The following is a 15,777-nucleotide window of genomic DNA, read 5'->3' on the forward strand; positions in this document are numbered from 1 at the left end:
TGGCTGGGAAGGACGGAGGGGGGGGGCCCTTGGAGCTGGGAGGGAATCGGGCCTTGGAGCTGGGAGGGAGGGCCCGGGTGGAGGGGGCCGGTGGGGACCTCGGGGGGGGGGGGGGGGGGGGGGGGGGGAGTGGTAGCGGCGACCTCGGGGGGGGAGGGGAAGGCAGGAGAAATGCTCAGGAGGGGGGCCTTGCAGCTGCGAGGGAGGGGAGGGACGGAGGGGGACCTTGGAGCTGGCTTGGACGGGGGGCCTTGGAGCTGGGAGGGGAGGGAATGGGGCCTTGGAGCTAGGAGGGAGGGAGAGACTGGGGGCCTTGAAGCTGGCAGGGAAGGAGGGAGGATGCTGGACATGGGAGGTCAGAAGTTGGGGGGCCTTGGAGCTGGGAGGGATGTACAGAGGGGGCCTTGCAGCTGGCTGGGAGGGACGGAGGGGGGGCCCTTGGAGCTGGGAGGGAATCGGGCCTTGGAGCTGGGAGGGAGGGAAGGAGGAAGGGCGGGGAGCCGAGGGGAGGGAGGGAGGGAGTTATACATCAAAATAGAGCATACCAATACTTGCCCGTTTTAACGGGCTTAACGGCTAGTCCTACATAGAGCATATCTGACCAAGGCCCAAATCTTTAGAATGGGAGGGGTGGAGGAGCCTCTTTGCTCTAAATGCAAATATGGGGTGAGCTCTTTTTTTTATTCTCAATGGGAATGCCCGAAGGTTCATTTTTTTGGGGGGTCCCTGTTTACATTTTTGGGAGGCCTGTTGAGGACCCGGATAACACCTTCTCCTTTGGACGCACTGCTGGATAAACATGAGTCTTTTGCTTTGAATGGTGGGGCTGCACTTCTATTAGTACGTAAAGCTTGTATGTTGGGGAAAAGGGTTATTCTCTGCATGTGGAAGGGGGAGTCACCACCTGATTATTGGCACTGGCGTAATAAATTACATGAACTCATGTTACTAGAACGCTGGGTGGTTGGGTTATCTTCTCGGAGGCGCCGTTTGTTCCTCGCTATTTGGGAGCCATATATACAGTCTCTGTCCCCTAGAGCTCGAAGTTTTGTTTTGAATTCTCTTCCGGATCACTGAACTAGGTTTTATTGGGGGGGGGGGGGGGGGGGGGGGAGGAGGGAGGTTTGGGGGATTCTCTTCTGTACCACTCATGGGTGTGGTTTGTTTGTTGGTCAGTCCTGTAAGGGGCATATCTAGATAATACTGCTTGGGAATGCTGATATATAGGTGGTGAGAGGCTATAAGAGTCAAGGTCTCTCGCCCGGAGGGGTTTTATTAGCTTACTTACTGTTTCGGCTACAATAGGATACAGGGCATGCATAGTTACCCTGTACATTGACCTTTGGGGTTATTGTTCAAGACCATGTTGTAAACAGGGTCTATATGTTTATGCACTTCCAGGATGACCTGAGCTAACATTAATTACAAAGGGATAGGGAGGGAAGGGGTTCGAGTTTAAGTTGGGGGAGGGAGGAAATGTTAAAAAATTATGTGATGATATCATCATTATCTTTTCCGTGTAAAGAGGGATATGTTGCCATTCTTTCTCTTTGTGGTCTGTTGAATGTGTTGATTGTTTCCCTGGATGAATCATCAATAACAATTGTTGAAACTAAAACTATGGGGAAAAGTTTCTCTCTCTCGCTCTTTTTTTTTTTTTTAATTCTGTGTTTTATCAATATCCTAACAAATGCTCTTTAGCGCTATAGAAGTGTTAAGTAGTAGTCAAACCTAATCTTTAAGTTATCAAGCACAGAATAAAATAATGTCATTTATCCACAGAAATGTCCTCTTCTCTCAGAGGTTCTTCCCAATTTATAGCTTTGCTTATGAAACAGAGAGAAATTCCCCCTTCCCCATCTCCAGTGGTTTTACCTGTATTCGGCTGTTCCCCCAATCAGCTACGATAATGTTGCCATTGGAGTCAACAGCCACACCCGTAGGTGCATTGAACTGTCCATTCCCTTCACCATGAGAGCCGAATTTGAAGAGGAACTCTCCATCTGCGTTGTATACCTAGGATCACAGAGGGGACAAAAGGGTAAACAGAAGGTGAAAGTGGAGAAGTGGAAAAGTAACAACAAAGGGGAAGTGGAAAATAAGGGGCATGAAAGATGCAGGGAAGTGTAAGGGAAATGGGAAAGATGGGGTTGAAAGGATGAAGTGGATAATTGGACGAACAGGGAGTGGAAAAAGAAGAGTAAGGAAACAGTGAGAAGAAAAGATATAAAGGAATGAGACAGTAAAGGAGGATAAAGAGGGGGAAGAGGAGATACAGTTATTGAGAAAGGAGAGAAAAACATTTTAGCAGACCTATGTAGCACAAAGTCATTATCATGATAAGCACAGAATACAGACACATGCAGACAAGCAAAAAAAATGGCAACAAAAAGATGGAGAGGCAGTTACATACAAGCACAGGAAAAAAGGCATCAGCAAAAGCAAACAGAATGCTACTGTATGATGACAAGGACACACTAATCCACGACTGACCCAGAACCTCTAAAGTACAATAATAATGACTACCCAGCTCAAATCAAGAAAATTCTTCTTGTCATATGCACACCAAAATTCATGAAACAACCTGATAACAAGTCCAACGTAGCAAACACCCACAGAAGGTGAGCTCTCCACAAGGAAACCAACGATAGGCAAAACACACAGTGGATCCAAAAAATGTCCTCTCACAATGAGTGTCTTCCTGAACAGTAGCTACTGTTAATAAAGACCTTGTTCAGGAAGACACTCATTGTGAGAGGACTTTTTTTGGATCCACTGTGTGTTTTGTACAACCTGATAACACCCAGAACAATTAGCAGAGTTTCTCAGTCTTCCACATTTTCTTGATCTCTCTTGGTACTGATGGGTTTATTTTCTTCTTCTTTACCAATGTTTTTGTTGTATCACCCCAAAGGATGTTGGAAATAAATTGCATATAATGGATTGAGAATGTCTGTCTGTCAGTTTATCTAGAAGCAAAATAACTAATAATTTAATAGAATAGTACCACATTTGGCATAAGGGCTGGTGGGGGAGTTGTCTACTGAAAACATATATTGAGTTATATTCTTATTACGAATATGCCTGCCCAGCAGCTAGACTGCAATGTGATTTGGGCAATGTTTGTTGCCTTTTGAGACTGGATCTATTCCTTTGACCCAGATGATCAAGTTTCATTATCTATGATGCTCTGGTGCAATCCACACTTATGGAGAAAAAAAAAGCTTACATGACAGCCATCCTAGGGCCCGTTTCATTGTTGAGGAAACGGGCATGGTTCCATTAATGGATTAATAAAAATGTGATTAATTGTGGGACCTGGCAGAGATGCAGTATCTGGTGTCTCCCTCGTGTACTATCTAATGGTATCATTATCTCCTTTCCAGTTTTGCAAGCATGATACAGTCTCCCTTCCATGCAATACTTTCGATGGGTTCAACTGTGACATTCCATTCTGTGCAGTGGACTGCATTTACAAGACTTGCAACAGTAGTGGCCTGCTCATAGTGCTCTTATTAAATGAACCTCTCTTCCCCATGCTGCGTCCCGATTATATAAATATTTTGTGATAAAGTCACCTCCAGGATAGTTGGGTTAAGGCAGTTTCAGTCTGAAATACAAGTCCCAGAAGGCATTGCAGGCAAGGAGCCAGAGGGTGAGATGAAGAACCCGGACTGGACTCCTAGCTGCAATCAGGGAAGACATGAGTGTAAGCTGGCAGGTTGTGTAGAGTGGCTGCCACTAGGCAGAAAGAGAGATAGGAAACCCTGTGTGCAGGAGCTCCTCATTAGGCTCATGCTCAAACTCAGCTGGTATGGGTGTATAGAGAAGCTAATGAGTGGAGAATGATTGGTTGTGAAGGCAGAAGCCAGGGATTGATTAGGCAGGTGGGAAGGAGTCCCAGCAGTGGAGTTCAGTTCAGGAGAGAGAAGCAGAAGGAGAGAAGGAGTTGCAGGCTGAAAACCCTTGGGCAGGGAGGTCCCTAAAGTACTGAAGCAGGCTGAGATTCCTTGGGTGAGAGGAAGTCCCAAAGTATTGAATTCATTGTGAAGCTGATGCAGGGGAAAACCCTTGGGTAGAAGGAGTCCCTAAAATATTGAACTCTCCTGAAGGTAAAGAGGATAGAAGGTAGAAAATGCTGCTTGGTGACTGAACTGAAAGAACTGTTTGTCTTGGGAACTGAATTACTGTTTATTGTGAACTGGATAAAGAGCCCAGACTGGAGCCTTTATTGAATCCTGGTATGTGCTATGCTGCTATTGGAACTGTGTACTAGAAACCTGCATGGAATAAAAGTTCTTAAGATGGAAGTTACTGGTGGACATCTGTTTCTTCATTGTGCCGGGAGCCTGTGGCTGGAGGAGATTGTTCTATCCTTGGCTGCACAAGAGAGGCGCCTGGTTACAATTTGCATTGTCCTAAAGGTTGTTGTTTACAAGGTCTGGAATAGCTCTGGGAGAGAGAACTAGAATCTTCCGGCGATCCCTTCCGATGGGATAAAGTATGGAGGTCAGCTTCTTTGCAAAAACTAATGTTTGCTATGAGTACTACTAACTACTAACTGTTAACACGAACAGGGCTGGAATAAGCCATAAGCAAATTAGGCATTATTTGTTCCAAACAGAATATTTGGGTACCACACCATTCAAGCTGCCCCCGCACATGTCAAACACACATGAAGAGGCAATACAGTCACAAACTTACATGCATGCATACAGAGTTTGGAAAGAGTTCTATGAGCCATGCTCTGCCTCTTTTCCCCTCTTGTATTGCTTGGAATTAAAATATTCCAGGTGATCATAGCTTCTTCATTCCACAGTATTCTCACTAACTCCCTGGACTATAGATTTGGCCTTAAGATACTACTAGCCAACAAAACCCATCTTGTCTACTATCTGTAAATGATTCAAAGCTCAACAGCTCCTACTACTACTACTACTATTTAGCATTTCTATAGCGCTACAAGGCGTACGCAGCGCTGCACAAACATAGAAGAAAGACAGTCCCTGCTCAAAGAGCTTACAATCTAATAGACAAAAAATAAATAAAGTAAGCAAATCAAATCAATTAATGTGGACGGGAAGGAAGAGAGGAGGGTAGGTGGAGGCGAGTGGTTACAAGTCAAAAGCAATGTTAAAGAGGTGGGCTTTCAGTCTAGATTTAAAGGTGGCCAAGGATGGGGCAAGACGTAGGGGCTCCTGTGATAATCCTGTGATCATCATTTTGGGAACTGAGGGTGATATGGATCTTCTGGAAATAAATTACACACAATGAAAAAAGTTTGCTATACTAGGTCAGAATAAATGTCCATAAAACCTAGTATTCTGTTTCCAGTGGTGGCTAAACCAAGTCCCAAACACCTAGCAGAAAGTACATAAGAGTAGCCATACTGGGTCAGACCAATGGTTCATCTAGCCTAGTATCCTGCTTCCCACAGTGGCCAATACACGCCAGAAGTACCTGGCAGAAACCCAATTAGTAGCACCATTCCATGCTTCCAATCCCAGGGAAAGCAGTGGCTTCCCCCATGTCCATCTCAATAACAGACTACAGACTTCCCCCAGGAATTTGTCCAAACCTTTTTTAAAGCCAGATATGATAACAGCTGTTACCACATCCTCCGGCAGCGAGTTCCAGAGCTCAACTATACTTTGAGTGAAAAAATATTTCCTCCTATTCATTTTAAAAGTATTTCCATATAATTTAATTAAGTGTCCCCTGGTCTTTGAACTTTTTGAAACAGTGAAAAATCAATTCACTTTTACCTGTTCTACACCACTCAGGATTTCATATACCTCAGTCATATCCCCCTCAGCTGTCTCTTTTCCAGTCTGAAGAGCCCTAACTTCTTTAGCCTTTCCTCGTATGGGAGGAGTTCCATCCCCTATCATTTTGGTTGCTCTTCTTTGAATCTTTTTTTTAATTCCGCTATATCTTTTTTGAGATACGGCGACCAGAATTGAATGCAATACTCAAGGTGAAGTCGCACCCCTAGCATCTTGTTTGGTTTTTTTGGCTGACACCGCACACTGAGCCAAAGATTTTAACGTATTGTCTACAATGACACCTAGATCTTTTTCTTGATTGCTGGCTCCTAAGGTGGACCCCAGCATCAGGTAACTATGATTCTGATCAATCTTCCCAATGTGCATCACTTTGTATTTGTCCACATTAAATTTCATCTGGCAGTTGGATGCCCAGTTTCCCAAGGTCTTCCTGCAATTTTTCACAATCCACATGTGCTTTGACAACTCTGAATAGTTTTGTGTCATCTGCAAATTTAATCACCACACTCGTTGTTCAAATTGCAGATAATTTATAAATAAGTTAAATAGCACCGGTACCAGTACAGATCCCTGTGGCACTCCACTATTCACCCTCCTACATTGAGAAAAATGTCCATTTAACCCTACCCTCTGTTTTCTGTCAAACAACCAATTCCCAATCCAAAAGAAGACATTGTCTCCTATCCCATGGCTTTCTAACTTTCTAAGGAGTATCTCATGAGGAACTCTGTCAAAAGCTTTCTCAAAATTTAGATATTTTTAGGAAACGCCCATGCCTGATTTAAAGTCCTAACCTTTGCAGCCGACCTTTTTAGCATCGTTTTAATTATTTTCCTCATTTTGTTGTAGTCACCTTTCGAAAATTAAATGCTGTTACAGTAGACTTCCTTAGTGACCACTCCAGATATCACCTCAAATTTGATCATGTTACGATCATCGTTTCCCAGCAGATCCAATAGTTACCTCTTGTACCATGCCCTGCATTCCACCAAGGATTAGATCTAAAATAGCTCCTCTTCTTGGATAAGCAGTGGTTAGTTAATTTGCTGATAACAACTTATGGAACGTTCCAAACTTTTTTTTTAAACCAACCTATCTAGTTTTACAACTTCCTCCAGCAACAAATTTCACAGCTTATTGTGCATTGAATGGAAAAATACTTTCTCTTTGTCCTAAAGGTGCTACTTAATAACTTTGAGTGCTCCCTAGTCTTTGTACTTTTTGAAGGATTAAACAACTAGTCTGTGTATTTTATTCCACTCATGATTTTGTAGACTTCTATCATATCACTCCTCAGCTGTCTCTTCTTTAAGCTGGAGTGCTATCCTTTTCAGGCTTTCCTCATAGGGTGGTTGTTCCATTCCCTTTATCATTTTGTTCGTTGTTCTTTGTACTTTTTCTAATTTTACGATATAGTTTTTGAGATGCAGCAACCAAAATTGCACACAATATTCAAGGTACAATTGTACCATGGAACAATACAGAGGCATTATGATACTCTTCATTTTGTTCTCCATTACTTTCCTAATTCTCAACATTGTTTAATTTTTTGGCTGCCACCACACACTGGGCAGAGGATATCAATGTATTTATTTACAAAGACGCCTAGATCCTTTTCCTGTGCATCATTTTTACATGTCCACATTAAAGTTCATCTGACATTTGGATACCCAGTCTCTAAGACTTGCCATTACCCACCACAGTGACTATCTATGTAATTGCTGCATTTCTGAAGAAAACAAGCCTAGGGAGCACTGCAGTGAACTTCACATAAAAAAGGAGAAACAGGGGTGATATGACACAGACGTTCAAATATTTGAAAGGTATTAATCCGCAAACAAACCTTTTCCGGAGAGGGGAAGGCGGTAGAACGAGAGGACATGAAATGAGATTGAAGGGGGGCAGACTCAAGAAAAATGTCAAGAAGTATTTCTTCACGGAGAGAGTGGTGGATGCTTGGAATGCCCTCTCGCGGGAGGTGGTGGAAATGAAAACGGTAACGGAATTCAAACATGCGTGGGATAAACATAAAGAAATCCTGTTCAGAAGGAATGGATCATCAGAAGCTTAGCCAAGACTGGGTGGCAGGGCAGAGCCGGTGGTGGGAGGCGGGGATAATGCTGGGCAGACTTATACGGTCTGTACCAGAGCTGGTGGTTGGGAGGCGGGGATAGTGCTGGGCAGACTTATACGGTCTGTGCCCTGAAGAGGACAGGTACAAATCAAGGTAGGGTATACACAAAAAGTAATACATATGAGTTTATCTTGTTGGGCAGACTTTTTCTGCCGTCATCTACTGTGTTAGGTACACATCACATCATAAGCAGGGGCGTATCTGCGTGGGGCCACAGGGGCCTGGGCCCCCGCAGATTTCGCCCTGGCCCCCCTCCCCGCCGTCAACCCTCCCCCGCTGCTTACTTTTGCTGGCGCCGAGGTCCGACCCGCAATCTCCGTTTTTCGTCTTCCTCCGTGGCCATGCTTCCAGGAAGTAACGCTGCAGTGCTGATTCGTCGAATCCAGTTCGGCGTCTGACGTCAGACGTCGAACTGGAGTCAACGAATCAGCACTGCAGCGTTACTTCCTGGAAGCATGGCCACGGAGGAAGACGAAAAACGGAGATTGCGGGTCGGGACCTCGGCGCCAGCAAAAGTAAGCAGCGGGGGAGGGTTGACGGCGGGGAGGGGGTGGAGAGAGGCAGAGGCGGCGGCGGCGGCGGGGGGGGGGGGGGGGGGGGAGGGAGGCAAAAATGTGCCCCCCCTCTCTGGCTCTGGCCCCCCCTACCGCCGGATTCCAGATACGCCCCTGATCATAAGCTCCTTATAATGTATGATGAGCCCTCCAGGAATAGCAAAAAATGTACTATACCCCACTATACACCACTACAATAGCCCGCATGCCTGCAGGTGTCACCTATATGTGGGTTCAGTAGGTATTTTGTGGTTTTTGAGGAGAACACACTTTCCACCACAAGTGTACTAGAGTGGGATTTGGGCCTGCGTCCCTTCTCTACTGGGACCAGTGCACTGACCTGTTGCTTGCTGCTCTAAGAGGAATGGCCATTATATCTGCAGCTATCATGGAGTCACTTCACTTCTTAGGGGGGGTGGGAAGGGGTCAATAACTACTAAGGGATTAAGGAGGGGGGTCATGCCTTTATCCCTGCAGTGGTCATCTGGTCAGTTTGAGCAAGTTGTTATTGAAACAAGTTCTATCCAAAAATATCCTATTTTTTGCCCTGGACATTTTTACAATGTGTCTAAATCTTAAGCCTGCCCAAAACATGCTTCCAGTTTAGATGTTTAGAAAAACATCTTAGCGTAAGAACAGACATACTGGGTCAGACCAATGGTCCATCTAGCTCAGTATCCTGCTTCCAACAGTGGCCAATCCAGATCACAATTACCTGGCAGAAACCCAATTAGTAGCAACATGTTACCAATCCCGGGGCAAGCAGTGGCTTTCCCAATGTCCATCTCAATAAGACTATAGACTTTTTCTCCAGAAACTTGTCCAAACCTTTTTTAAACCTAGATGCGCTAACTGCTGTTACCACATCTTCTGTCAGTGAGTTCCAGTTTCTAAAAAGTAGTCCATTTGCCGCTTTGTGCCATTTCTTGGATGATTTTGTTATGAAAATGAGCCCCTATGTCTTCTCTATCAGATTATCTCTCTCACAACCCCCCCATACCATAAGGCCTCCAGCCTCTGTCAGGCCTTCCCTATCCTGTACCACCATTTTGTCTCTCTCTCGAACATGTCATCACTCTCTTTCAAACCACCTCACCCTGTTAGAATACCTGGGCTTCAAGTCCTGGCAGCATCCAAGTACTGGAGGGCTTAACCTGAAGAGAAAAAGACCTTTTATAGGTGAAGGGGCAGTTTCTATGATCTCACTGAACCCCTAGAGTGAACCAGGCTATGACATTATTTGAGGACCACCATAGAGGCCAGAAGACACTCTGCTCCCCGATGTTCCTCCCGTGGGGTCAGCTACTATTTCTTCTTCTTTCACTGACCCTCTAGTGACTACGACTATAAAAACAATTTAGGGAAACCTGTCTGAGATTTTATCTGTCATCAGACCTTAGCTCCATTTACCTGGTGCAGCATCTGTGCAAGCCCTACTGAAATATGCACCTATCCCAGGCATCAAGGTGCCTTTCCCCAATTACTTTTTTGGGCTTTCACTTTCAGAAGTAGTTTTAACCTATACCTCTCAATGAGAATGAATTTCTATCCCTCGGAAAAAAGGAAAGTGGGATTTGTTGAATCTTTGTTTCAATTCTGGTCGCCGCATCTCAAGAAAGATATAGTGGAACTGGAAAAGGTGCAGCGAAGGGCGACTAAAATGATAGCGGGGATGGGACGACTTCCCTATGAAGAAAGACTAAGGAGGCTAGGGCTATACAGCTTGGAGAAGAGACGGCTGAGGGGAGACATGATAGAGGTATATAAAATAATGAGTGGAGTGGAACAGGTGTATGTGAAGCATCTGTTCACGCTTTCCAAAAATACTAGGACTAGGGGGCAGCGCTGCATAACCCTAGTAGCGCTTTAGAAATGTTAAGTAGTAGTAGTGGAATGCATGAGCCCTGATGAAAGTTTAAAATGGCTTATCTCATGTGGTTAATTCTCCCCATCACTCTGGATAGCTTGATTCAATTAGCTATTCATATTGACTGTAGACAGAAACATTAGATCTTACAAATCCACTTCGGAATCTCCCACAGCACCTCTTCCTGTTAAATCCTCAGCATCTGCACTCTTACAGCAGTCTATGCAAAGTGAACCTATCAGCAGCTTGAGCTGAACTGAGCCTGGATATTCAATGCAGGGCCAAGTCCGTTTTCCGACACTGACAGTCCTTTTGCTGTCTTAACTTTATCCACTTACTTAACCTATTAGTGAACGGAATATCACCATTAACTGTTTATGGTGTCTTTGCCCATGCTCCACCCTGGCACTAACTGGACAGTGCCTAAGTAGTCACAGGCAATATTCAGCAGCATTACCTTGATTCTTCACTGGAATTTATTTCAGATAGGACCATCCTATTGGTGACTTTTCCACTTCAACCAGATTGCTCATATTTCCGCTATATTAATGATCTGTTTAAGGTCTCAGAAGTGTAAGTATTTCCTGATCTGTCTAAAGATACACAAAAAAGGTGCCAAGAATTCTTGGTTTTAAGGCCTAGAGTTGTGGTTTTGGGTGCAGTTGTGTGTTGTAGTTTTCTTGTCACTATTTTATAATCTTTGAATCAAAGCATTATCTGCAAAATGGAGGGGCATTTCGTTCAAGTCAGAATAGAGACGTCCAGCTCATGATGTTCAAAACAGATATCCATCTCATGTATTTTCCAACAGGAAATAAATGAGATCCAATCTAATCTAAGACATCCGTGTGCTGAGGATGTCCAGCATGAACAGCCATTTCACAACTGGACCGTCCAACATATAAACAGCAAAAAAGCAGGGACAAAGATGTCTGGTGGCAGCATTTTTAGAAGAATAGCTACACAGATGTCAATGCAGAACAGAGGTTACTAACTAGTGGTTAGTGTAGTGGACTTTAAACCAAGGGACCAGGTTCAAATCCCACTTTAACTCTTATTTTTTAATTGTGAGCCCTCCAGGACAGAAAAATACATACTTGTACTTGAATGTACATCACTTCAATAGTCTTCTGGCTTGCAGATGGTTACTTCTCCCTCCTATATCCCAAGCCCCTCTGCCTCCCCCCCATGCCCCCTCTTCCACTAGAACAAATGTTATTTTAGCACAAGTTCACTACAATAGGTAAACCCCTCATTATACCCAAAGTGGTGAACTGGATTGGAAAGGGCAATGATAAATGGAATTTGCTCAGAGGAAAGGAAGGTGAGTAGTAGAAACCATGAGAAGAGTTCTCCAAAATTAGAAGAATGGTCAAAGGTCTGGCAGTTAAAATTTAATGTGAGGAAGTGCAGAGTGATGCATTTGGGGTGCGGGTGCAGAAATCCAAAGGAGATGTATGAGATAGGAGGAGAGAGATTGATGAACACAGCTCAGGAGACGGACCTTTTGGTAATGGTGTCTGAGGACCTCAAGGTGATGAAACAATGTGACAAGGCAGTGGCCATGGTCAGAAGGATGCTGGGCTGCATAGAGAGGAGTATAACCAGCAGAAGAAAGGAAGTGTTGATGCCCCCATACAAATCGTCGGTGAAGCCCCACTTGGAGTATTGCATTCAGTTTTGGAGGCTGTATTTTGCTAAGGGTGTAAAAAGACTTGAAACGGTTCAGAGAAAAGTGACAAAAATGGTATGGGGTTTGTTCCACAAGAAATATGAGAGACCTGAGGACCTGAACATGTACACCCTGGAGGAAAGGAGAGACAGGGGTGATATGATACAGACTTTCAAACATTTGAAAGGTATTAATATACAAACAAAGTGGAACTAGAGGGCATAACTTAAAGTTGCAGGGGGGATGACTCAGGAATAACATCAGAAAGTACTTTTCTATATTTTATTGCTGTGAGTCAGCAAAGGTGATATATCAAGTCTAAATAAACTAAAGTAATAAAAAGAGATGTTCTTATCAAATCTTTTCTTATGCAAGCTGATCCTGGCAACCTATTTTGCCATAGTAGAATTTTAGATAAGTCTATGAAAACCCGGGCAGCATTGGAGTGTTATCAGGCATTTCCTCATAAGTTTTGGGTTTGAATGGAGCAGGCGGTTTTAAGTCCTTTGTCTCTTTGCTCGCTTATGTGGATTCCATGTAGACAGCGTAGACTACCAATGGATATATCTCCCTCGGTATGTAATACTTTGTAGTATTGGGATGGATTGTTTTCTAGGCCTGAACTGGTCATGTAGCGCCTCTCTCCAATAGCTTTTAATCCACTGTTTCCCCCGGGCCTTGGCTCCGGACGTTTTGTTCGTTGGGCCTCAATGGGTCTCAAAACGTGGGGGCAGTTCTTTGATGATGATGATGCTTTGCAGTCGTTTGACACTCTGGTAAAAGATTTTCTGATTATGCTGCATGAGCAGTTTGCCTATAATCAATTAAAACATTTCTTAGCCCCTCCAAGAGTCAAGACTCAGGTACTTAGAGAAAATTCTTTTTTGGAAGATTTTTGTGAGGACTCGAGAGGTACAAAAGGCCTTATTTCTTGTTTATATAAGTTTTTGAGCTCTCAGGCCTGTCCTGCTATTGCTCATCGCCAGCGGTGGCAAGAGTTGCTGGGCATTGTTATTAACAAGGATGACTGGGCTCTCTTGGAGCGCTCCTCCTTAAAAGTTTCTATTTCAGTTCCTCTAAAGGAGAATTGTGTCAAGGTCTTTTATAGATGGTATATGACCCTGGCCCGTCTGAACAACATTTTTCCTCAGGTTTCACCTCTTTGTTGGAGAGGATGCCGGGACAGAGGGACAATGGGCCATCTGTGGTGGTCCTGCGGTAAGGCCAGGGATTTTTGGAAGGCTATACAACACAGGCTGCAATGTTGGCTAGCCCGGTCGATCTAATGGTCACCTCTTTTCTTTTTGTTTTGTAAGAAACCACCTGGTCTGACCAAGTCACAATCTCTGTAGGCACGCCATGCAACGTCTGCTGCTTGGGTGACTCTGGCGGCAATCTAAAGTTTCACCCTTGACTAAATGGTTAAATAAACTTTGGTATATTTGCGAGATGGAAAACCTTTGGGCGATCAAATGTAGAACCCTAACTAAGTGGGAAGCTATGTGGGACCCTTTCTTGAAGAACTGATCTTTTTGAGGGCCTGTTAAGTGGTGGGGAAGCGGGGGGGGGGGGGGGGGGTGCATGAGGAGGTGGGGATGTTGGATAGGGGTTTCTCATGGAGCTGGAAGATGTCTTGTGCTAATTCTAAGAAGTATTAGTTCTGCTTTTTTATCTATATGGCTATCTTGAAGCTATGTTGCACTGTATCCTTATCTCTGGTTTGCATATATTTTGTGCTGTTGTCTTAGTATTTCAATAAACGACTTCCCTATGAGGAAAGGCTAAATTGGCTAGGGCTCTTCAGCTTGGAGAAAAGGCGGCTGAGGGGAGATATGACAGAGGTCTATAAACTAATGAGTGGAGTTGAACAGGTAGATGTGAAGTGTCTGTTTACGCTTTCCAAAAATACTAGGACTTGGGGGCATGCGATGAAGCTACAATATAGTAAATTTAAAATAAATCGGAGAAAATTTTTCTTCACTCATTAAACTCTGGAATTCGTTGCCAGAGAATGTGGAGGAGTGGCCTAGTGGTTAGAGCACCAGTCTTGACATCCAGAGGTGGCCGGTTCAAATCCCACTGCTGCTCCTTGTGATCTTGGGCAAGTCACTTAACCCTCCATAGCCTCAGGTACAAACTTAGATTGTGAGCCCTCCTGGGACAGAGAAATATCCAATGTACTTGAATGTAACTCACCTTGAGCTACTACTGAAAAAGGTGTGAGCAAAATCTAAATAAATAATAATAATAATAATAATGTGGTAAAAGCGGTTAGCTTAGCGGAGTTTAAAAAAAGGTTTGGACAGCTTCCTAAAGGAAAAGTCCATAGACCATTATTAAATGGACTTGGGAAAAATCCACTATTTCTGGGATAAGAAGAATAAAATCTTTTGTGCTTTTTTGGGATCTTGCCAGGTATTTGTGATCTGGATTGGCCACTGTTGGAAACAGGATGCTGGGCTTGATGGACCTTTGGTCTTTCCCAGTTTGGCAATACTTATGTACTTATGTAAACACTTCTTGAAAATTAAAAAAAAAAAAAGTCTATGAAAAACCCATAAAAAGAGTCCTGCAATAATTTGAGACAAAGTTGTAGCTTGGACAGCTAATTATAAATATTACAAGGATAACTCTCAGATTTGTCTCAACAGCTTCAATTTATAAAAATATCTTAATCTGATTGATCTGTGGCTCAGAGAGGACACTTAGAGAGGCTCATTATCAACGTACTTAGACTTACAAAGTTCCATAGATTACTAGGTAATTTTGTAAGTAAAATGTGCCTCGATATAACTTTGCTTTGAAAATACGCCTCTTTGGGATCTTTGAAAAAAAAGAGGAAATGAAGGGATATGAGAGAAATTTTCAAAATACATGAAAGGAATTTATTATGCACAAGAAGCTGACCTACTACTATTTGGGATTCTGTCAGGTACCTGGATTGGCCACTGTTGGAAACAGGATACTGAGCTAGATGGACCATTGGTCTGACCCAGTATGGCTATTTTTATATTCTTATGTTTTTCAACAGAAAGGAAGCTCTAGAACAAGGTGGTACACTCAGACGTCAGATCAGAAAACGTTTTAGGGAAGTTTCAATCGACATCAAATATGCTTTTACAAAATTGAAGACACAGGGTTTCTGCTGAGTTCTAAACCATTCTGTATTTTGTTCTAATGACAGCACCCAGGCACTGAAGCAGATACACATATAGAATGAGAACATAAAAACTTAAGAGTAGCTATTCTGGATCGGACCAATGGTTCATCTAGCCCAGTATCCTGTTTTCCAAACAGTGGCTAGCCAGGTCACAAGTACCTAGCAGAAATCTAAATCGTGGCAACACACATAGAGGCATATTTTCAAAGCACTTTGGGAGGCTAAGTTCCATAGGTTTCTATGGAACTTTGGGAGGCTAAGTGCTTTGAAAATGAGCCCGATAGTACAAATCCCAGGGCAAGCAGTTGCTTCCCATGTCTGTCTCAATAGCAGATTATGGACTTTTCCTCCAGGAATTTGTCCAAACCTTTTTTAAACCAGATACGCTAACCGCTGTTACCACATCCTCTGGCAAAGAGTTCCAGAGCTGGTGTTATAAAGATGGAATATATTGAATTTAAAATGGTTGCATGTGTGTTTGTATACTGAGTGGCACTTTAGATGGTGACTCCCAACTGTGAAGAACTAAGGCCGGTGCTGGGCAGGCTTGTACGGTCTGGGTCTCATATATGGCAATCCAGTTACAATGGGCTGGAGAGGTCTT

At 43.6% G+C, this 15,777-nt stretch overlaps 1 protein-coding gene across 1 annotated transcript in view; it reads right to left on the bottom strand.

Moving 5' to 3' along the window:
* TRIM3 (tripartite motif containing 3) overlaps positions 1–15,777 on the bottom strand; it is a 155,123-nt gene that overhangs the window by 23,106 nt on the left and 116,240 nt on the right. The window contains exon 11 of the mRNA XM_030199765.1: positions 1,876–2,016. Coding sequence (XP_030055625.1) covers positions 1,876–2,016 — 141 coding nt within the window. The remainder of the gene's footprint in view (positions 1–1,875; positions 2,017–15,777) is intronic.

Source organism: Microcaecilia unicolor, chromosome 4 (assembly GCF_901765095.1).
Source record: "Microcaecilia unicolor chromosome 4, aMicUni1.1, whole genome shotgun sequence".
Taxonomy (NCBI): domain Eukaryota; kingdom Metazoa; phylum Chordata; class Amphibia; order Gymnophiona; family Siphonopidae; genus Microcaecilia; species Microcaecilia unicolor.